Here is a 24,109-nt window from a genome sequence, read left to right on the forward strand (position 1 = left end):
TGGAAGGAAAACCTGGGTAAAGCAACCCAAAAGAGCCGGGTGTCTGTGGCTCGCACTTGTAATCCTAGCTATTCAGGAGGCTGAGGATCATGGTTCAAAGCCAGCCTAGGCAGGAAAGTCTGTGAGACTCATCTCTAATCAACCACCGGAAAACTGGAAGTGGCACTGTGGCTCAAGTGGTAGAACTCTGGCCTTGAAATGAAGAGCTAAGGGACAGCACCCAGGCCCAGAGTTCAAGCCTCATGACCAACAAAAACAAGAACAACCCAAAGCCTTCATCATATGGCCTTGAAAAGCAACGACATTTAGAACAAGATACCTCCAGTGAGATACTGTGTGGGAAGGTGGCAGGGAGCCATTTTCTGTTACTGTATTACAATACCTGAGGCTAGGTTCATTAGAAAAGGAAGCTTTGTCTGGTTCACAGGTCTAAAGACTGGAAGCCCAAACCCAAACAGCGTAGTGGTGGCTATCGTGAAGACCCCGTGACTAGATGACATTCTGGCAGGAATACAAGCAAGAGGGAGAGATCAAGGCAAGATAGGAACAATTCTCTAGAACCTCAGGCTGCTATGATCCACATTAATCTCTTCTAAGGACAGTGTCTCCATGGGCTGGCTAATCTTCTCCCAGTGGACCCTTAAAGGTCCCATTATATCCTAACATCTCCAACACATGGGTCCTGGGAAGACATACCCCATCCAGAAAACAGCAGGACTCATGACATTTTCCTTTCTAAGAAGGAGGTGCTGGGGGAGTTGCACTGCAAAATGTGAGGTGTCTTTGTTCATGGCTGCCATCAGTTTAAGCTAAGCAGAGAAGAAAGTTTTCTACTGCAATCCTATTTACGATTCCCACATAACTAGAATAGGTGTGTGCCACATGACCAGCTTTTTCTGTTGAGATGGGGATCCATCAAACTTTTTACCCAGGCTGGCTTTCAACCAAAAGCCTCCCTGTCTCTGCCTCCCAAGTAGCTAGGATTACAAGCATGAGGAACTGGTATTTGGCTTTAGGTTATTTATCAGATGGGGGTCTTATGCTTTCTGAGGGCTGTCTTCAGACTGCCATCCTCCTACTTCTACCTCCCAAGCAGCTAGGTTATGGGAGTGCACCTTATTTAGTTGTTTTTCAAATAAAAATTTGCTGGAGCATGAATGCATCAAATAGCATTATGAGGAGAAACTACACTCTTCAACCTGTGCCTCCTTTAATACAAGGGCAATGTCTCATAGCAGGGCTTGAGTGTAGGCTTCAGGTGTCTTTTAGGTTAAAAACTTTGTTTTGAGCCAGGTGCTAGGAATCAGTTTCCTAAAATCACTCTGCTGGCATAGGTGGCTCACACCTGTAATCCTAGCTACTCAGAAGGCTGAGATCTGAGAATAAAGTTTCAAAGCCGGCCCAAGCAGGAAAGTCTATGTCTGTGAGACTTATTTCCAATTAACTGTGGGAAAAAAGCCAAAGTGGAGCTGTGGCTCCAGTAGACGAATGCTAGCTAACCTTAAGCAAAAATGCTCAGAGACAGCACCCAGGCTCTGTGTTCAACCTCAAGGACCAGCACAAACAAAACAAAACAAAACAAAACAAAACAAAACAAAACAAAAAAAAACCCCAAACATTGTTTTGCTTTCTCCACACACTAACTAGAGGTAAATTCTTTAACTTCAGTTTCCTTATCTATAAAATGGCCCATATCAACTTTGCTCACTGCTATCCTAAGCTCTTTAGGTTGGGGACCTGGCTCAATCTCATGGCACTGGGTTTCTATGTATAGTAGCACAAGACTCCAGTATTCACAGAGGTTGGCTTGTTTAGAAGGATCACTCTCAACCTAGCCAGGTCACAGATGACTTTGGAGGGAGACAGCTATAGTCTGTAAAGGGGTGTGGTTTATTTTTGAGCAGGAAGTCTGTGTTCATGCCCACCCCAGCTGCTTGGTCAGAGACAGGCACCTACCCCAGAGCAGCTGGGTAACCACTGGCTGGTCATTGACTTGTGAAGGACTCTGACAAGTAAAAATTGCTCACACAGGCAGGGCATGATGCCTAATGTTTATCTTGTGTGACAGTTACTTTATGAACGAACTTAATTGGGCCAAGGGATGCCCAGATAGCTAGTGAAATATTTCTTTTTTTTTTTTTTTCGGCCAGTCCTGGGGCTTGGACTCAGGGCCTGAGCACTGTCCCTGGCTTCTTTTTGCTCAAGGCTAACACTCTGTCACTTGAGCCACAGCGCCACTTCTGGCCATTTTCTGTATATGTGGTGCTGGGGAATCGAACCCAGGGCCTCATGTATATGAGGCAGGCACTCTTGCCACTAGGCCATATCCCCAGCCCGAAATATTATTTCTATATGTAATGTGTGGATGTTTCTGGAAATCAGCTTTTGAACTGACAGACTGAAAAGCAGGTGGTCTCCCTAGTATGGGTAGGCACCCACTCAATCTGAAAGGGTTCTAACAGGACTAACAGGCAGAGGGAGGTTGAAGTTGCTCTCTGGATAACTACTTCCCAGTGCCTGGGAAGTCTGTCTCCTTCTTTTGCTGGTTTGAGATCTCAGACATTCAGATTTGGACTAGAATCTACACTAGGCTGTTTGGCCTTCCTGAATCTCTAGCATAGGACTTCTTAAGCCTTCATAATGATGTGTGCTAGTTCCTTATGATAAATCTCATTCCCTAACTGTCTGGCTCAATTTTCCTGGAGAACCATAATGTAGCTTTATAATTATAAACAGGATACATAGAAAGATTCTACCAGTTGTTGGCAGGAGGAGAAAGACATAGAAAAGAACATTGTAGTAGACAGGATAGTGGCCCCCCAAAGGTGTCCATACCCTCAAATCCTGGAAAAACATTGCCTTGTATGGCAAAAGAGATCCTGCAGATATGATTAAAGCTAGAGGTCTGGAGAAGAACTGTGTGGATTATGTAAATGGTTCTAGTGTAACCACATGAATTTTTTTTTTTTTTTTGCCAGTCCTGGGGCTTGGACTCAGGGCCTGAGCACTGTCCCTGGCTTCTTTTTGCTCAAGGCTAGCACTCTGCCACTTGAGCCACAGCGCCACTTCTGGCCATTTTCTATATATGTGGTGCTGGGAAATCAAACCCAGGGCTTTATGTATAGGATGCAAGAACTCTTGCCACTAGATGATATTCCCAGCCCTAAACACATGAATTATTAAAATCAGAAAAAATTTCCTAGCGGAGCAAGTAGAAGGAAATGTGTCCATTTGGTAGATTCTTCAGTGAGACTTTTTCTAGACTATAAAAAGACATGACCTCGACATCTTTCAGGATTGGCCAATGAGCTCCATCACCCACATCTGGCTTTGAAGATGGAAGGGTCACAAGCTAAAGAATGTGGGCATACTGGAAAAGGTGAGGAAACAGATTCTTGGAAAGAAAGGAATGCCAACACTTTCATGTTAACCTAGGGTGGTAGTCACATTTCTGACAATATAATAAAATACTTCAAATAAATCAGCTTAAAAGGAGGAAAGGTTTACTTTGACTCACAGTTTCAGAGGTTCCTGGTTGCTGAGCTGCTGCTCTGGGCCTGTGGCAGCTCAGTGCATCATGGCAGGAGTGCATGGTGAAGGAAGGTGCTTACCTCATGGTGGCTGGGAAACAGAGAAACTGAAAGGGCAGGCCTCCAGTGATCGAACACACCTCCAAGGTTCCACCACCTCCTAATAGTGCCACAGATTGGTAACCAAACCTTTAACACACAGACCTCAGAGGGACAAAGGATTTCTTTGGGACTCCAAAGACCTGAACTTGAGGGAGGTTATCTCTAAGGAACTAGGATCTGAAGTCAGAGAGGCAATGAACTCCCTCATCACAGTCACCCTGAAGGCATCACTATGAACATCTTCCAGGATAAATGGAAACTGCTTGCAGTTAGGGGACATGCTGTACCCCAGACAAAAAAATATAAACATAGCTTTAATAAAACATTGTCATGAGTGCCCTTAGCCTGAGCAGCCTACAGGAACTGAGACAGGAAACCAAGTGTCCTGTCTCGCATTTATTCTGGGGCACATGGTCATGGGCTGAAAAGGCAGGTGGGCCACTGATGTATTGGTTTTTTATTTGGTGGTCCTGAAGTTTGAACTCAAGGCCTTGTACTTGGCTAGGTGGATGTCCTACCACTTGAGATGGATCCCCAGCTCTTTTGCTTCTGGTAGTCTCATGGTATTTTCAGGGCTGATCTTTGGCTTAAGTTCTTCCTATTTAGTTCTCCTGTGTACCTTGGATTATAGTAGACATGCTTCAACATACCTAGCTTGTTTGTAGTTATGGAGAGTCATGCTTTTGGATTAGGTTGGCCTCCAATCCTGATCATCTCAGTCTTTGCCTCCAGAGCAGCTGGTATTAACAGGTGATTTCTCCCTCTAAACATAGACAGTTAAATTTGTGGGAATTAATAGCATGAGTTCTTCCCCAGGACTAAATATGTATTGTCTTTCTTGTTGTCAGGAGCTGTACAACCTGCTGCCAGACTCTGGCCACTGTGCTAAGTGATGTCTTCCTCCTATCCTGAGATGTTCTGATGCTGCTGTGCTCCTGCTCCAAGTTTGCCTTTCTCAGGACCAAGATTCCATCTTCAGCCAGATGTGTTTTCTAGTTTCAGACTTTTCAAATGGTGGCCCAGCCTTTGAGGTCACATATAGCAAGGAAAGAAAGCTGTAGTGAACTTTTCCCATGTCTTGCTTTCTATTTTGCTTCATTTTTCTGATACGAGGGTAATGATATGCCTTAAGGAAAGTTATAAATAGCAGTCCAGAGGGACACATGGGAGAGGCCACTGGTTCTTTGGCCAACCTTGTAAAAATGTTCCAGCCAAGTCATGTTGTGAAGGATTTTTCACAATCTAGAAAAAATCCCATTGAAGTTTTGGCCCAAGAGTTAAGTTAGAATGAATGTGTCTGGAGTGCTCTGAAAGTCTGCTTGGAAATGTATCATCACTTCCCTTGAGATAGCAGCAAAGAAAGAAAGAAAAAATGAGCAGGGCTCTGAGGGAGGTTGGGTTGCCAGTTTCTCCCCAGCTTTTCTCATTTATCATCAAGCTGGAAAATGCAGGAAACAATTGTTCATAAGACCCACCTACCATGCGCTCAAGAACAGATTCCAAGTAGGAGAGAGTATACAACTGCTGGATGTTTCTATCAACTCATTAAACATTCTTTGGACAGCAACTGTTACTCATTAGTTACATTTAGGCATCATAAGCAAAGAAGTATGCAGCTCCACCCTAGAGGGGCTGAGGGAAGTACAGCTAAATACAACACACCCTAAGAGCCACAGCCCTTCTCACTCAGCAAAGGAAGAGCCATCTGGGGCCCAAGAGGCACAGAGTGGATGACCCTGCAGGAGCAGAGGCAACTGCCCATAATGTAACAGCAGGAGCCATGGCCAGCATGCTGTGCATCAGGCCCCATTGGGAGCCTCTCATCTGATGCCTTGTTTAAGACCACCACTTCTTGGGCTGCTTTCCCTCCACTGATGCTACAGTTTCAATGTCCCTCAAGTTCATGTGTTGAGAAAGTAGTCCCATAGTCATATCCCAGTGACATGGGGAGGTGGGGCCTCTGGGAAGTAACCAGGTCAAGAAAGTGGGGACCCCACGATGGCATTGGTGGCCTCCTAAGAAGAGAGACGAGCTGGAACAGCTGCTTTCTCACAGGATAGAATGCCTTCCTCTATTCTCTGAAGCAGCCTGTGCCCCTCACCAGATACCTACATCATGCTCTTGGATTTCTAGATTCTGGATAGTGAGCTAAACAAATCTCTGTTCTTCACAAATTACCTAGTCTGTGGTATTTTGTGATTGCAACAGAGATTTATGGAAACAATTGTCATATGAGGGATCTGGCTTCAGAGGCACTAAGGAGGACACCCTGGGTTTAGTGCTTCTAGACAGTCACTTCCAACCCAGGTTATCCTATCTTTAAAGTGCACGTGCTAAGACAGCCCAGCTTTGAAGTGCCCACAGATGACGCTTCCTTCATGCAGGACCAGACCCACAGGACAGGAACTGCCCAAATGATGGCAAACAGGTTGCTTACAAGTGCAAAGACACTGGCTATCCACAACTACCCATGTCCTTGTGCATGAGCTAGCAGGTTTGCACACACATGGGAGCACATCTGGAGTACCTGAACATGGGATAGGTGATCACATCTTGAGTGAACAAGACTTGGTATTTCCTGGGCACAGCTTTTGCTTGTCCCCTCACAGTTCAAAGTGAGGGGTGGGTGCTAAACTGCTCACCAGGGAGTGTGCTGGTCTGAAAGCAGCCCAGGCCTTCAGGAGAAAAAGGTCAGGATTACTGAAGTTCTCTGGCAGGAGTGGGGAGGGAGGGCTCTGAGGCAAGTGGCCTGATGCTGTACTAAATGGTAGCTTCCAAGTGATGCCTGAAGAGCCACTCATCACCGGCTAAACCATCACATTGTCTTGGTTCCAAAAAATAGGCACTCTCTGTTAGAATTTTTACTAACTTTGTCTCCTCAATCTTGCATAACTCCCTCTTGTTTAATACCCCCATATTCGGCTTCCAGAGTCTCAGTAGGCATTTGATCACATGCCTGACCCTACATTATACACATTCACATAGCTTGGCAGCATCCAGGCAGGGCCCTGAGCATGATCTGTATAAGAGCCAGTGTCCACAGCAAGGCCACTGGGGGTGTGAGGTAGCAGAATGGCCATCAGGCCCTGTCTCTTGTGTGAGCTCTGTCTGTCGACTGAAAGAGATGCTGCGGGGGGGGGGGGGGGGGGAGGGGGAAGGGATGCACGAGAAACCTGTAGAGAAGCTGCTTTGAAAGCAGATACAATGTTGTTTGGTCTGGCACTTTGAAAATACATATCCCTGGGGAAAGTAAGTCAAAGTAAGACAGAGACAAAATATATTTATTAGGAATATTACACAGTGATACATCTTACATGTCTGTGTTAATAGTTAATACAGCTACATTAGCATGTCCTGTCCTGACAGTGCTTGATAGGACCTAGTGTGCTCTATAGAAATGAGGCCACAGATGCAGCAACTGCATTCAGCTAATGTAGTTAAAGTCAGTGAGCTACACGGGGTGTTCTAGATTTGGCAAACCTCCAATCCGGATCACTGCACTCAGACACCCAGGGAGCCTGGGCAAATAAAGGTATTAAAAACATTTCTTTAAAAAAAGGCTGTCACTGATTAGGCATCTCAGAAATGGCACTCCAGTTATGGAATGATAAGAACTAACTGCTGGACTGGCAGGTGGCTCTGCCTCTGAGGACCCCAGCCTTCTCTCCACCGGCCAGTGACATCCCAGGGAAAGAGGGGGTGGGGGAAGAGACTGAGAGGGCTGGCTGGCACTTGTGGACATCAGGAAAGAGAACATGGGAGATATCATCATTGCTAGATAATTATTTTATTATTTTGGGACATTTTTGTGTGTACTGGTACTGGGGCGTGAACTCCGGGTTTCACACTCTTGCTTGGCTTTTATGTTCATAGCTGGTGCTGTACCACTTGATCCATACCTCCAATTCCAGTTTTCTGCTTTCTGCTGGTTAACTGGAGCTAAGAATCTCATAGATTTGTCTTTCTGTGCTGGCTTCAAACTTCAGTCCTCAAATCTCAGTTCCAACTGTGGTCTTTCAGTGCCCCAGTTATTATTATTATTATTATTGAGATAGAGTCTTACTGTGTTGTCCAAGCTGTGTTTTAACACTCTTGGACTCAAGCAACCCTCACTTCTGAACCTCTGGAGTAGCTAGGACTACAGACATTCACCATCATGGCTGGCGGGGCACATTTTCTTGTCTTTTGCCCCTGGTTTCTACTTTGAGTGGTCTCTACAAAAGATGTAAAACAACTGAATGAAGAAGGAAAGGACAAATATTGTTTTTGATGTGAAATGGGACTGGGGCCCAGGGGTCAGCTAAGACAGGGTCAATGGGACCTGTGGGGACTGCAGATCTCTCTTTACATCTTAGGATCCTAAAGTCTTGCAGTTTGCAGCTGTCATACATATAAATTTTAAAAAGGATATCTGAACTACTAAATTTTCACTAAGTACTGACTGAGGGCAGATAAGAAACGTGGCCACTGAGGCCTCTGTAAGCCCCAGTTCAGAGGCCCAGGAAAGGCGGCTGGCTCAACAAAAGGACAGGAAACAGAAGAGGCCACTTTGCTGTCTTTTGTGCTCTGGAGCTCTTCCTGCCTTGTCCTTCCACTTCCAACTGCTAGCACCATGCCTTAGGGAGGCCACTGGTGCTGGAGGGCCTGCCCTCTACCCACCACCATCATATGTGCCTAGCCCGACACCACTGGTTTCCATGAACAGGCATGCCATTCCTCTTCCATAACCCTATCAAAGTGAATACTAGTCATAAGACAATGCACATGGCCTTTCTCTCCTATGACACTTTCCCCCCTTCTTTTCAACATGAAAAGAGCAGTATACAGAGGAGAACGGATGTGTGGGCAGTCATCAAAATGTGGGCTTCCGTCAGAGAGAGGTTGGTATGGGCCCTGGGGGGGCGAGGGGGAGGAGAGGAAATTCCAACATGTCTGCATTCTGGTGTAGAAAACATAAGGCTCTTCTACATCCCTTACATGTCATCACTGAAAATGCAGTGGAAGTCAGGCTAAATACTTCTTGAATCCCTCCCAACTGTTTCCCCACAAATCTCTGGGGTAACCCCAGTTGAAACACAGCCCTACCCTGCAACTTGCATAGGACTTCCCCACTGTAATGGAGGTAAAGCGGAAGCGAGAAGACAATGAAGATATACGATGGTGATTCTAACCAAACAGGTGCAGGAGACAACACAGGTAACATTTCATCAGGAAGGGGCAACTTTGCTCCAACTGGGCCCCAGCTTTCAGCTTCCATTGGCAAAGGGACCAGTTATATAGTCTGTGCTGGCTCTAGAACAGATACACAGGACTGCTTTGGAGTCCTTCCCTGCTACACAGTGTGTGAATGTGCATGTGTGCATGAGCGTACAGGGGTACAGGGAGCTGGCAAAGATACTCTCTTCCCGTGGCTGTATAGCAGGGTCTTGGAGAACTTTGAAAACATATAAACTTCATGACTACTCCTATTCCAGATATTCTAATTCACCTGATCTGGGCAAGCCAAGAATGTGTGGTTTCTAGAAGCTTGAAACACAGACAGGGCTGGGAGCTTGAGAATCAGGACCATCTGGCCAACAGAATTCAGTGCCACTTATGCAAAGTGCTAGCCTGGAGGAAATGTCAGACCCTGGAGGCTCCCAGGACAAGCAGGGTATCTGTAGCCTCTGGGATATGGCTCAGCATGAGTGGCTCAGATGAACAGTAGATTCATTCTAAGCAATGATGGCAGTTGTTGAAAGTCCTAAGGACTTGCTGTGAGGATGACCCTTTTTCAGAGGGTACCAACATAGAGCTGCATGGCACTGAAAACAGCAAGTGACAGGCATTTACAAGTTTTCCTCAACTGCATGCATGAGTGGCACCTCCTTTGCTACAGGGGGTGCAACAATTTACCCTAGAAGAACTAAAAAGCTTCTGAGCACTTGACCCTGTGCTACTTAGGGCAACCAGTAGCAAATTAGGGTAACTACTTCTATTGTTTGGTTACAGGTGGTACCACCAATATCTGTCCCCAGGCAAATGTAAAAGGCCTAAGGAAGTACTGGAGACTGAGTCCACTGGAGTTGAAATATTTCTTAATTTTGCTCTCTGCCCAGAATTCCCATATCCATATTCTCAGCCTGCTTGATTGTGCAAATTTGTTAGGTGAACAGAGGCTGTTTCCCATAAAAGTGACCTGTCAAGTTCTGGTGTGGACAGACATGTGTAAGTGTGAAAGGGAGTGTGGAGAAATAGGACAAAAGGCGCTGCTGACACGCAACCAGTACACACTTCCTGCTGTAGAACGCCCCACCTCACAAAAGACCCTTCAGCAAGGCACTCAGGGGCTCCTTTGCACATTAGGAAACCTAATAAGGGACTGTGAGGTCTAAAATCCTAGGTGGTAAAACTGCTTCCTAGAATGTGAATGTATTTCCCCAAATGGTAGGGTAGCTAAAGTTGTTCTGTTTTTGTGTTTTGAGGGATTTGGTATGCCAAAGATAACACTTTTATAAAGGCAAAGCCAGGGGTTTTAGTTTTAAAAAGACTAGTTAGGAACTGCTATTCGTGAGGAATCTCTTCAGAGCACAATCATCACCAAATGGTCTGGCAAGGTCACCCTGGGTTCTCACAGAAAGGAGTCGGGGATCTTGGTCTGGAAGGAGGGGGTACAATCCTCTTTAGATGCCTCTGGTAGGAAAGCACAGATCCCCAACTTATACTCCAGATGTGTTTCCATTTGGGACAGGGACATGGTGAGCCCAGCCTGGTCACTTAGTTGAGTACTGATCCACTTAGCTTGAGTCTTCCTTGGAAATCCAGATGGCTGGGAAGTGGACAGCAACCAGGTTACAAGTTCCAATTGCAGGCGATGGTGGCAGCAGCTGTCAGGCCCTAAGGTTTATGTCTCAAAGTACTTGTAGATCTGGGCCACGTATTGCATCACGCTCTGCCAGTCAGGTCGGTCGGTATATAGCATCTCACTGAGCTCCTGTGGGGCAAGGGGATAGATGGGTGACAAAGGAGCATCATAGACCCCAACCCACTAAGAGACTCAGATCCAAGTCAGGACTTTTTCTCCTGGAGACCCTCCATCTACACAGATAAAAGTTCAGGCAAACCCAGATGGCACTGAAGGTGCCAAAATGACTTCTTATCCTATTTATCTAGAGGATAAGTCCCTTTAAAAAGATATGCATGACCTCCTGTTGATTTTTTTTCTTTAAACATGATGAAAAAAGTTTTGCAGCATGTTTGGTGGCTCAATCATGTAATCCTAGCTATTAGAGGAGGGCTGAGATCAGGGGAACCATGGTTTGAGGCCAAATGCGGCACTAAAGTTCATGAAACTCCATCCCAACCAATGACTGGACACAGTAGCACAGGCCTATTATTCCCAGCTTTGGTGAAGCACACTAGCTTAGTGCCAGAGGTGACAGACAAGAGGGCTGGGTATCCCACAAAATACTCAGTCAAGCATCTGGGAAATTTGTGCCACTGAACATGTTTGTTTTTTGTTTTTGGCCAGTCCTGGGCCTCGGACTCAGGGCCTGAGCACTGTCCCTGGCTTCTTCTTGCTCAAGGCTAGCACTCTGCCACTTGAGCCACAGCGCCACTTCTGGCCGTTTTCTGTATATGTGGAGCTAGGGAATCGAACCCAGGGCCTCATGTATACAAGGCAAGCACTCTTGCCACTAGGCCATATCCCCAGCCCCTGAACATGTTTAATAATTAACTTTGAGTTGAATTTGGATTCTTTTTTTTTTTTTGCCAGTCCTGGGCTTGAGCACTGTCCCTGGCTTCTTTTTTTTTTTTTTCAAATTTTTATTATCAAACTGATGTACAGAGAGGTTACACTTTCATACGTTAGGCATTGGATACATTTCTTGTACTGTTTGTTACCTTGTCCCTCATACCCCCTCCCTCCTCCCCCTTTCCCTTCCCCCCCCCACCTCCGAGGTGTTCAGTTCACTTACACCAAACAGTTTTGCAAGTATTGCCTTTGTAGTTGTTTGTCTTTTTTTTACCCTGTGTCTCTCAAATTTGGTATTCCCTTTCAATTTCCTGCATCTAATACCAGTATACACGTTTTCCAATATACTCAGATAAGATTACAGAGATAGTGTAGGTACAACCACAGGAAGGTGATACAAGAACATCATCAATAATAGAAGCTACATATACACATGGGACGTTGAAAGTAGTTACAACTGTGATATAACAATTGTTTCCATAACATGGAGTTCATTTCACTTAGCATCATCTTATGTGTTCATAAGGGTATAGCTATTGGGCCTTGTGATGCTCTGCTATGATTTGCCTAAACCTGTACTAATTATTCCCAATAAGGGAGACCATAGAGTCCATGTTTCTTTGGGTCTGGCTCACTTCACTTAGTATAACTTTTTCCAAGTCCTTCCATTTCCTTACAAATGTGTCCCTGGCTTCTTTTTGCTCAAGGCTACCACTCTACCACTTGAGCCACAGCATCACTTCTGGTCTTTTCTGTATATGTGGTGTTGAGGAATGGAACCCAGGGCTTCATGTATGTGAGGCAAGCACTCTACCACTAGGCCATATTCTTAGACACCTGAATTTGGATTCTTTTGTGGTCATAATGGAACAGCAGGAAAGAACCCTGACATAAAGCCAGAAGCAGAGACATAGTGGAAAAATAAGGCGGAACTGAGTATATCTATCTGTTCCTGGCTGGCAATAGATGAGTCTATTCAGGATCTATTTGTTCTCTTCTTCAAGGTCATCTGACACACTGTACCTGTTTTGCTAAGAGTGGTCAGTATGGCCAGTGGGGAAAGGACCAAGTGGAACATCCTACACAGATATGGCTGAAAAACAAAATGGTCATGAATTATAGAATCAAAAGTCTCCTTCCATTGAGACCAGGGTCAGGGGAGCTGCCTGAGTGAGAAAGAAGTGATAAGGAAGTAGAATGTCAGTGGTTCACACCTGTATTCCTAGCTATTGAGGAAGCTGAGACTTGAGGTTCAAGATTTGAAGCCAGCCCAGGCAGGAAGGTTCGTGAGACTCTTGTCTCTAATTAACCACCCAAAAAGCCAGAAGCAGAGCTGTGGCTCAAGTGGTAGAGTATTAGCTTTGAGCAAAAAAGCTCAGGGATAGTGAGTGCCCTGGCCCTGAGATCAAGCTCCAAGACTGGCACACACACACACATATACACACACACACACACACACACACACACAAAAGCACATGCGCATGCATGCACACACATACAACACACACACACACACACAAAAGAAGTGATGAAAACTGAGCATGCTGCTTTGGAGGTAGATGGGCTACAAGAGAGGAAGGGAAGTCTAGGAATGAACACAAGAGAGATGACAGATTCTCCTCTCTAATGGGGAAGGACAGGTCTTTAGTCCCAGAGATGGCTGTGCTCACAAGAACAGTATGAAGAACCATATTCACAGTTTTATTCACAGTCAATATTCACAGAAACCAATATTCACAGTTTTATTCACAGTCTCACACTAGCAATAACTGAAGGGGGAAGGGGGCAGGCACCAGTGCTGCCAGGAGCTGTTAGCTCATTTCTGTAATTCCAGCTACTCAGCAGGAAGCTGAGATCCGAGGATCATGAGTGGAAGCCAGGCCTGAGCAGCAAAGTCCATGAGATTCTTATCTCCAATTAACCATCAAAAAGCCAGAAATGCAGCTGTGGCGCAAGTGGTAAAGAGCTCGCCCTGAATAAAAAAATTCAGGAACAGGGGCTGGGAATGTGGTCTAGTGGTAGAGTGCTTGCTTAGCACGCATGAAGTCTTGGGTTTGGTTCCTCACCACCACATATATAGAGGAAAAAGTCAGAAGTGCCACTGTGGCTCAAGTGGCAGAGTGCTAGCCTTGAGCAAAAAAAAAAAAAAAAAAAAGCTAATGCACAAGTATCCCATGTTCATGGCATCAAGATTCACAATAGATGAGCTGTGGAAGCAGCCCCAGAGTTCAATAATATATGAAGGATAAGAGGATGGGAATATAAACACAGCAGCATACTGTTCAGCTTTAAAAAGGAGGCTAATTCTAACATATCCTAAAGGTGAACCTTGAGGATATTGTAATGTGTAAAACAAGCCAGTCACAGGGACAAATATGGAATGACAAAAAGCATTTATATGAGGCACTAAAAATAGCTATATGTAGAGGCAGAAAGGGGAAAGGTATCAAGGGCCAAAGGTGGGAGGGGAGTTAATGTTTAACAGGGAAGGAGTTTTGGTTTTGCAAGGTGAAGGAGGTTGAGGGAGAGATGATAGTTGCACAATAATGTAAAAGTATTTAATATTGCTTAAAGTGGTTAAGATGGTAGATCTTAACTAAGAAACACAAAGAAATAATTGATATATTTATTGATTCATAAATAAATGATTCATAAATGCTATTTTTTTGCCATTCCTGAGGCTTGAACTCAGGGCCTGAGCACTGTTCCTGGCTTCTTTTTGCTCTAGCACTCTGCCACTTGAGCCACAGCACCACTTGCGGCTTTTTCTATTTATGTGGTGCTGAGGAATCAAACCCAGGGCTTCATCTATATGAGGTGAGCACTTTACCACTAGGCCATATTCCCAGCCCATCATAAATGTTAATTAAAAAAAGACCACTTGGCGGGGAAAAAGGCTGGACTTCTTGTTCTTGACCAAGAGCTCACAGTCTGGCAGAGGTGAGAGTGAGAGATGCCAAACAATTGAGTGGATTACTATGTAACGAGGCACTGAATACTGCACTATGAACGTGGACACAGCTGGCATGGATGCAGGATTACCCAATGGTTGTGAGGCTGGGCTCTGGAGATGACCTGCCTGGCTCTCACTCTCACCTTGGCTAACATCAACCCTGTGATCTTTAATTCACCACAGGTGCCTGTGTCTCCTGCATGCTCCACCTACTTGCAGGGCTGTGAGGGTCCAGAGGGCCAATACATGGGAAAAGTTCAGAATGGAGCATGGCACATGGTAAAGAGAGGACAAGTGTTGTTTTGTGTAATGTGTGTGGTGTGTACTAAAATGCACACTGCAAACTGTATACCAGGTTCAATCATGCCTAAGGAAAAGTTTTCTACCCCCAAATCCTGAGTCATGACGACCTTGCTCCAAGAGCTTGACAAGTGGGAAGACTGTCAGGTGACGCTACTCAATGAGCAAAGTCCTGTGAACTAACTGACCGGGGCAGGAGTGTTCCCTTTCCAAGTCACAGACAGGCCAGCCCTGGAGGACACATGTTCTGGCTATTCTGTAACCTATTCTATCCAAGTCTTTCTGCAAAGAGCTGCCCATCTTGTGACATGGCATCCTCAACTCTCCATTACACAGTGCCTGAAGGAAGAATCCTTTCTAAAATTTAGGCCTTCTAGAAGGTTTACCTGATCCCTTTCCCAAAATCTCTCTCCTTTTAATGCTACTATGTTTTTTTTTTTCTTTTTCTTCTTCTTTTTTTTTTTTGCCTGTCCCAGGGCTTGAACTCAGGGCCTGGGCACTGTCCCTAAGCTTCTTTTGCTCAAGGCTAGCATTCTACCACTTGAGCCACAGTGCCACTTTTGGCTTTTTCTGTGTATGTGTTACTGAGGAATGGAACCCAGGGCTTCATGAATGCTAGGCAAGCACTCTACTGCTAAACCACATTCCAGGCCCCTACTGTTTTTTCCTTATAATTTCTAATCCTTTTTCTTTTCTTTTCTGTCTTTCTCTTTCTCTTTCTGTCTCTGTCTCTCTCTCCTGAAAAGGCTTTGTTATGTTGCCTTCGCTGGATTAAAACTCAAAATTCCCCAGCCTGTCTCCAAAGCAGCTAGGATAATGGTTGTGCACTACCACATCTAGTCTCCTATCTCTTCAGTACGTTTAAAGGTAGTCATTGTGAAGTTTCTTATTATTAATCATCTCCAGTTCTGGTAAATAATCTAGGCTTTTTCTTTTTAAAAGCTCTTCTTTCATTATGAAGAATAGCATATACTATGAGCTCTGGTTTTATGCAGGAGTCTCAGTACTAATGCTCTGTGTAGGAGCATAGGTCCTAGTTTCTTATTTCTGTGTGGACATTAAATAAAGCCTGCAGCCATTAGGGCCTATTAGGTCTCTATTGATTATGTATCCCAATCTACCCCATCCACTTCCACCCTTGGGGTGGCTATGGTCAGCTAATGCCTGCAGATTTGGTTTTCACTTCTTCAAATTTCTAGCATCTGCTTATTTCCTGCTCTTTCTTGAGCACTCAGCCTTGCACTGACTTTTTTAAAAAAACGACAAGGGCTGGGAATATGGCCTAGTGGCAAGAGTGCTTGCCTGCTATATACGAAGCCCTGGGTTCAATTCCTCAGCACCACATATATAGAAAAGGCCAGAACAGGCGCTGTGGCTCAAGTGGCAGAGTGCTAGCCTTGAGCAAAAACAAGCCAGGGACAGTGCTCAGGCCCTGAGTCCAAGCCCCAGGACTAGCAAGAAAACAAACAAACAAAAAAGACATCTCATAGAGATTCCTAAATGATTTGAACAAGCATTTTAATGATAATTCAGCTATTGTATTTCAAACCTGGAATTTATTCATATGGAAATCTTAAAAACTCTCAATCATATGTGATCAAACCAACTGGATAACTTGACACTAGAAATTCTAAGTAACAGATCTTCTACTAATGGATTTCAGAGTTGTACAGCAACATTGGATAGTAGATAATCAAGTCATTTCCCATGCAAGTAAAATAAAGATTGATACAAGAATACCAACTTAGGTACTTACCAGGCTAGGCTTGATGCCTACACTTCCAGCTGCTTCAAATGCCAGCAAGAGATTCCTCTTCTAGGTTAAAAAGACAAGAGATAGAAATCATCAACTGAAAATAGGTAGCTTTTGTTAGGAGAGAACATCAACTGGCATTCCCTATAGATTATCTATAGATTATAGACTGCTACAAAACCAATGATAGTAAATCAAATCAAACAATGGTTTCAGTTTCAGAAAAAAAAGATTAACAGATTGCTATTGCCACTGAAAATAATGTTACTGGTTGATGCTTGAATACCAAAGGTAAATTTTGGTTACTTGGGTAAAGTAACCCAAAAGGCAAAAATATGCCTTTTAAAGATATATGACATCTATCCCATAACAAAGCAGGCACTGTATAAACCATATAATTCATATATGCACACTGTAAAATATAATCAAAGGAGAAACATTTTTCCTCCAATCCTGGCCTGTAAGAACCACTTTTTAATTCCTTATTTCTTCTGGTGATTACCTCACTACCTTGGCAATGTGCTTATACCACAATTTCTTTATTTCAAACACAGAGGTTTTATCTACCTGACTTCCTCCAAGGTAAAGGAGGATGCAGGAACCACATACCTCTTCCACATTTCTCTTCTACCTTTGCTATAGACTTCTTTTTTTTTTTTTTTTTTTGGCCAGTCCTGGGGCTTGGACTCAGGGCCTGAGCACTGCCCCTGGCTTCTTTTTGCTTAAGGCTAGCACTCTGCCACTTGAGCCACAGCGCCACTTCTGGCCATTTTCTGTATATGTGGTGCTGGGGAATTGAACCCAGGGCCTCATGTATACGAGGCAAGCATTCTTGCCACTAGGCCATATCCCCAGCCCTCTTCTACCTTTGCTATAGACTTCTGCCTCCTTCTAGGTCCTTTTGTAGGATGAGTATGTATAAATATCAACATCCCTAAGTTTCTAGCCTAATGGGCCACCAGCAGGGTTTGTTGACTCTACTTTGTATAAGTAGGAGGCAATTCTTGTATTTGCTTTACACCTAACCAAGTTTCTCATCTAACTTGCTAAAACTTAGAACACAGATTCTCTTTCTGCAGGCACACTTAAGTCTTCTGTCTCTTCTCCCAGTATAATTCTAAAGCTGAAAACAACAAGGAGTCTTGACTCAGAAACGAGAGCAAAGACTGTCTCCACGTCTAGAGTGATCCTGTGCCAGTCAGAAAATGTTTTCAAAAAGACTTTCCTCTGGACAAATGGGACTGCATCAAACTGCAGAGCTTCTGCAGGGCAAAGGACATAGCTTGCAAGATAAACAGAAAGCCCACAGATTGGGAAAAGATCTTTACCAGCCATACAACGGACAAAGGCCTCATATCTAAAATATATGCAGAACTAAAAAGTTACATTCATCCAAAACAAAACTGCAAAGAATCAAGAGCCCTCTCAACAAGTGGGCTAAAGACTTAAAAAGAGACTTCTCTGATGAGGAAATGAGAATGGCCAAGAGACATATGAAAAAGTGCTCTATATTACTGGCATAAAAGAAATGCAAATCAAAAGAACATTGAGATTCCATCTCACCCCAATAAGAATGTCCTATATCAAGAAAACTAACAATAACAAATGTTGGAAGGGATGTGGCCAAAAGGGAACCCTACTTCATTGTTGGTGGAATATAAACTGGTTCAGCCACTCTGGAAAGGGTATGGAGATTTCTCAGAAGGCTAAACATAGAGCTTCCCTATGACCCAGCTGCCCCACTTTTGGGCATCTACCCAAAAGACCACAAGCAAGAATACACTAAAGCCACCAGCACAACAATGTTCATCGCAGCACAATTTGTCATAGCTAGAATCTGGAACCAACCCAGATGCCCCTCAGTAGACAAATGGATCAGGAAAATGTGGTACATATACACAATGGAATTTTATGCCTCTATCAGAAAGAATGACACTGTCCCATTTGTAAGGAAATGGAAGGACTTGGAAAAAATTATACTAAGTGAAGTGAGCCAGACCCAAAGAAACATGGACTCTATGGTCTCCCTCATAGGGAATAGTTAGCTCAGATTTAGGCTAGTCACAGCAGAGGATCACAAGAGCTCAATAGCTATACCCTTATGAACACATAAGATGATGCTAAGTGAAATGAACTCCATGTTATGGAAACGACTGTTATATCACTATTGTAATTACTTTCAACATGCCATGTGAAATCGTAGCTTCTATTATTGATGATCTTCTTGTATCCCCTTCCTGTGGTTGTACCTGCACTATCTCTGTATCTTATCTGAGTACATTGGAAACTCTGTATAATGGTATTAGAACTAGGAAACTGAAAGGGAATACCAAAATTGAGAGACACGGGGTAAAAAGACTAACGACTACAAAAGCAATACTTGCAAAACTGTTTGGTGTAAATCAACTGAACAATTCATGGGGGAAAGGGAAAGGGGGCGGGGGGGAATGATGGAGGAGGTAACAAACAGTACAAGAAATGTATCCAATGCCTAACGTATGAAACTGTAACCTCTCTGTACATCAGTTAGACAATAAAAAAAATTTTTAAAGACTTTCCTCTTTGTTATTCTATCCATCACTCAAAAGCACACTTTACACCACTCCATATTTGGAAGAGAACTTTCTTCAAGTTTGTTGCCCTCCCCTCAACCCCCAGTTTTTGCTTATTTTCAGTTTTTCTTAGTGAGCAACACTTTACATTTTCTTACTATCTGGCTTCCTGCCCATACTGACAGTTGCTCAAAGTTCCTAATATTTTGCAGCCCACACTCTTTCCATGTTCTAACACTGACAGCCTGCCTCACTGGATCAGTTTCCTCGTATAGCATCTCAGTTTCTCCTTCTTAAAACCTTCTACCATTATCACTCAAAGAAAGTCTCCACCCTGAATCAAATTTTGGATTACATCCTTCTCACTAGAGTACATTCATAGTTTCCTACAAGAAAAGATGTGCATGTGTGAGAAACATTTTCAGTTTTATAATTGAAATAGTTCAATTTTATATCTGAAACATTTTCAATTTAATATATGAAAATTTTTCTTTTGTGATATCACACTGAGTTACAGTTTGGCTGGTCAGTTGCAGTAGAATGTGATACCATCCTTCCCCAAAGTTCAGCTCTATAGTTTATAGCGTCCTCTTGAGGCTCGTCTTGGTTATTCTCTAATGTTTCTTTGGACCTGATGGACTCAAGCATCTTTTGATCCTGCCTGCCTGTCTGCACAAGTGACTTCAAGGCCATTAGGATTTATTAAAATTTAAATAGTGGAGGGGGGTATGAGGGACAAGGTAACAAACAGTACAAGAAATGTATCCAATGTCTAACGTATGAAACTGTAACCTTTCTGTACATCAGTTTGATAATAAAAATTTGAAAAAAAATTTAAATAGTTATATTAAGCATAACTGAAAAGCAAACTGTACATGTTTGTGTTTTACATTCCTCAGTATAATTTTGCAATTTAATTAACACTTGGACTTTATACTCAAGCTGAGCCCAGGAGTACAAGGCCAACTTAGATCCTGTCTCTTAAAAAAGGAGAATCCAGATGAAAAGAAATCCAGCAGAGTCATCTACACATACATAAAACTATCTAGAAACTTTTACATGCTCAAATGAATTACTTCAGAGCCAAGAATGGCTCCATTGGAAAAGTACAAGCATGCATACAAACCTGGGTTCAATCCCCAGCACCATAAGTAAGTAAATGTAAACTAAAAAGAAAAGGCTTTTATACACAAATTTATACTCTTTACTGTTTTCCCCATGGCTTTTACTCTGCCCTTGCCTTAACCATCTGGCCTGAGACCAAAGAGTTTTCCCCAATGCTGAAGCTGACCAGCTTATCTGAAAACCAGGTCAGATTAAAAAAAAAAACAAAAAACAGAAAAACATGGGGATTCACATTTTCTTCCAGCCTGTGGTTGAGGGCTTGGAAAGCTGTTGATCCATGGTGATCCTGCCCAAGCCTCCAACCTTTTTCCGTGAGATTAAGGAAATTGGTGGGATGAATGGAAATCTTATGCCTGTTTCCACAGCTCTGCTCTGTACTGCTGAGTGGGGAGCTGGGAATCTGTACCCCTTCCTTTCATGGAGCAGTCTCCTAACATGGTGCTAACAAAGCCTTTGCCTTAATTTTAGAGTCCCTTTAGTTAAAGAATGAAGGAGGGGGTCTGTCAGCCAGTTTTGAGGTTACTATTAGGATATCAAGATACAAACATTTTTATGGCTACTGAGCTGGAAGGCCAACTTGCTTACTAAAATGTTACATCATTTTCAGTTCCAGAAATAGTAAACTTAAGTGCTTATATTTCTTGTACCCTTATCTGTATAGAATATTGTGATTTCTAAAAGTCTCTGCCAATCTGAATTCATTGCTTTCATCTGCATTGCAGGATTACTACTAAGGTCTAAGGAGAAGGTCAAGGTCTCTCCCCCCGACCCCCCTCTTTTTCTCTTATGCCAGTCCAGAAGTTTGAGCTAAGGGCCTTGAACTACTGCTTAGATTCCCTTCCCCATATGAATGCTGCTTTACCACTTAAGTCATACCTCTAGTTTGGATTTTTTGCTGATTAACTGGAGATAAGAGTCTTAGGGATTTGTCAGCCTAGGATGGCTTTGAACCATGCATGATCTTTAGGTCACAGCCTCCTGAGGAGCTAGGATTATAGGCAGGAGCCACTGGTGCCTGGCTTAGGAAAAGGCATTTCTAAGACAAAAAGTTTTGTGTTGAGCTCTCCCAAGATTCTCTAGCGTGTTTCTAAGCAAAGATAAACACAGGGCAAATAGTCTACATTGAAAATGATCACAGGAAAACATGGAACATAAAACCAAGAGGGCTGACTTGGTTCACATTTTGTTGGCAGCAAGACACAGTGACAAAAGTGTCACTACCTTAATGGTGGGAGGTGGTGGTACTGAGAGGAACAGCCAGGGAAACTGTTTTAGAGGGCTCAGTGGCCCCACCTGCCTGCTTCCTGAGCTCCATTTCAGTGGTAGCTCTGCCCACACAGATGAGGACAAAGGCATAGGCTGCCCCACAGTTAAACAGGAAGACTGGTACAGCCTAGCCTGGGCAAAAGTAGACCCTAATTAGAAAAATAACAAAGACAAAACCGCTGGGATGTGGCTCAAGTGGTAGAGTGCATACCTAACAAGTATGAGGCCTTGGTTGGCTCAAAACCAAAAAAGTTCCACTGGACATGTAGGAAACAAGTTCCCATACCTGCAAGGAAAATAGGGAAGCACCGTGACACTGGCCTGACATATATGGATTTCCATTATCTGGAAACCAGAAGAATGGTGGGTAGCTGCGGCAGGTGGACATCATAGCATGGGTTCTCCAGGACGCAGAGCAAGACAAAGACTTTTTGTCATCAGGAAGCAAGGCTCAGATTTCAAGTGTGAAAGCAAACATTTGCAGGCCCATTAGTTTCCAACAGATTTGTGTTGATTTGTGGACTGTTCACTGAGAATAACCACATCACTCTGAAGACATAGGTTTCTGTGTGTGTGTGTGTGTGTGTGTGTGTGTGTGTGTGTGTGTACAAGCATCAGGAGAATCTTATTATTTTGAAATTTTTTACACCTTCTATTTGTTGAATTATTTTTGTAATATCATGCCAGAAAGACAGACTGAAAAATCAAGAGGGTGGAGAGGGTACAGATGCTTTGGCTGTGGTCAGATTCTGGCTTTCTCTGTGTCCAGTGTGTGTGGCTCTTAGCCTCTGTGATAGCTGTGGTCCCAGTTCTACTCTCTCATTGTCCCTCCTAGTTTCTTCTTCTGGGTCAGCCTCCTCTATCCAGACCACAAACATGAGCCCTCAAAGTCTGACCGCAATCCTCTCTACGTTTCTGCTATGGTAAGATATGGTATAAATATGTCTCTAAGGGTTCATGTTCTGGGAGCTTGACCCCCAGTGCAGTGGTGTTGAAGTGAAACCTCTGAGACATGAGGGCCAGTGGGAGTTAATTGGATTATTTTGGGTAATAACTTCAGAAGAGATTAATGTAGTTCTCTTGGGAGCTGATTAGTTATGACAAGAGCAAATTGCTACAAAAAGAGCACATCTGGTTTGTTTCCTGTTTCACCCTGTGCTCTCTTCTGCACATGCTCTCACCATGGTGATATCATCACCATTGTGAAGCCAACCACCACAATGCTCTCTCAGAGGTACAATACACAGATCTATCACCATCTTGGATGTTCCAATGGTTAGGAGTTCCTTGATTTCCAGGAAAAGAAGCAGGGTAGCTGGGTGGTGACTTACTTTCTCCTGACTGTTGAGCTCCTGGTACGGGATATGGGCAGGAAGGTAGGTGTGGAGCAGAGCACAGAAAGCAAGGCCATCACTCCAGCTGCTGCTGAAATTGGTGATGTCAATATTCTGTGGAAGGAGAAAAAATAATGTTAATCCCCAAATTGTGCAATGTCACAGAATATGGGGAGACTGTTCAGATGGGTAAATCTTTGGTCTTAGTAAAGTAACACAGGACTAAAGAACCCCAATTTCCTGAAGTACATTAATTTAGGTACCAAAAATGGCCTGATGCAGTCCAAATTCTCTCAAAGGGTAGTATGGAGAGAAAAGACTTCAGCAAGCAAAACAGAAGGAAATTCCTGTCCTCCCTCTGTGAGAGTCGTTAAAGGCTGTGCTACATTTTCAAGTTAACCCATCAGATTAACTTCTTATATCCCAGCACTTCCCACACTTATTTTGCCAAGGAACAAGAATTGACATCATCATCATCTCTATAACCCAATCAGTAAGTAGACAGATGCAGCAAGAAAGCAAAGCCATGGCTGGGGCTTGGCTTGCTTCTGCGGCTACCATCTCTCTCCAGTGGAGAGGCTCTCAAGGGAAAAGAGCTCTTCAGACTCAACAGCCTCCCTGTTAACTCAGCAAACAAGCAGGGATCATGAGGTTTTATTTGGTGGTGAAATGGGGCTCCTTTGCTGCTTGCTACACAGTGACAAGGAGGCTAAAATTCCCCTTTAAAGAGCCTAAAGAGCAGGGCACCGGTGGCTCATGCCTGTAATCCTAGCTACTCAGAGGCTGAGATCTGAGGATCATGGTTCAAAACCAGTCAGGGCAGGAAAGTCTATGAGATTCTTATCCCCAATTAATCACCAGAAAACTGAAGTTGCTTTGTGGCTCAAGTGGTAGAGTGCTAGTCTTAATCTGAACTGCTCAGGGATAGAGCCCAGAGTTCAAGCCCCATGACTGACACACAGACACAGACACAGACACAGACACACACACAGACACACACACACACACACACACACACACACACACAGCCTAAAGGAGCTCCTGGGTAGCACCTCTACTTAGGTTTTCCTAAATGCCCTATTGACCTTTTTGTAGCTTTCCTTCCCTGGGCTCACAAAGCCTGTCAGGTCCCGAGCCCTGGAAACACTTGCATGCTTATGTGGTTCTATCTAGGGGCTGCTCAAATCTTCTGAATGAACTATGTAAGGGGCCTGCAAAGATCTGCAGAAGTGGGGACCAGCTAGAGCCTGCCTGAGTTTTAAGTCTGTATTCTTGGCACATTTAAGGGCCACATGAGGAGTGAGATATATGCATAAGGCTCCTTCATGAAATCTCCACACAGTTTTAGGGGGTTGGGGGAGGTAAGGAAGCCTTCTTGCTCCTCCTCAGGACATCCCATCTTAGAGAAAGGAGAGCTTAAAAAGCTTGCAAAGAGGAAAAGCAGTGATAGTGGCTGGCT

The 24,109-nt window shown here is 43.8% G+C and overlaps 1 protein-coding gene and 1 long non-coding RNA gene across 6 annotated transcripts in view; both read right to left on the reverse strand.

Moving 5' to 3' along the window:
- Nucleotides 1–10,070: 10,070 nt before the first annotated feature.
- Nucleotides 10,071–24,109, reverse strand: part of Specc1 (sperm antigen with calponin homology and coiled-coil domains 1) — a 273,509-nt gene continuing 259,470 nt past the window's right edge. For all 5 annotated transcript variants that reach the window (XM_048366744.1, XM_048366746.1, XM_048366743.1 and 2 more), the window contains 3 exons: nt 22,648–22,764; nt 16,377–16,436; nt 10,071–10,605 (listed from right to left, as the gene is read on the reverse strand). In XM_048366744.1, the coding sequence (XP_048222701.1) occupies nt 10,516–10,605; nt 16,377–16,436; nt 22,648–22,764 (267 nt within the window). In that variant the 3' untranslated portion in view covers nt 10,071–10,515. The remainder of the gene's footprint in view (nt 10,606–16,376; nt 16,437–22,647; nt 22,765–24,109) is intronic.
- LOC125366207 lies at nt 16,710–17,582 on the reverse strand. The gene is made up of 2 exons (XR_007213816.1): nt 17,240–17,582; nt 16,710–17,004 (listed from the first exon to the last, which is right to left on the reverse strand). It is a non-coding gene; the product is annotated as an uncharacterized LOC125366207 (long non-coding RNA).

The sequence above is a fragment of the Perognathus longimembris genome, chromosome 17 (genome assembly GCF_023159225.1).
Source record: "Perognathus longimembris pacificus isolate PPM17 chromosome 17, ASM2315922v1, whole genome shotgun sequence".
Taxonomy (NCBI): domain Eukaryota; kingdom Metazoa; phylum Chordata; class Mammalia; order Rodentia; family Heteromyidae; genus Perognathus; species Perognathus longimembris.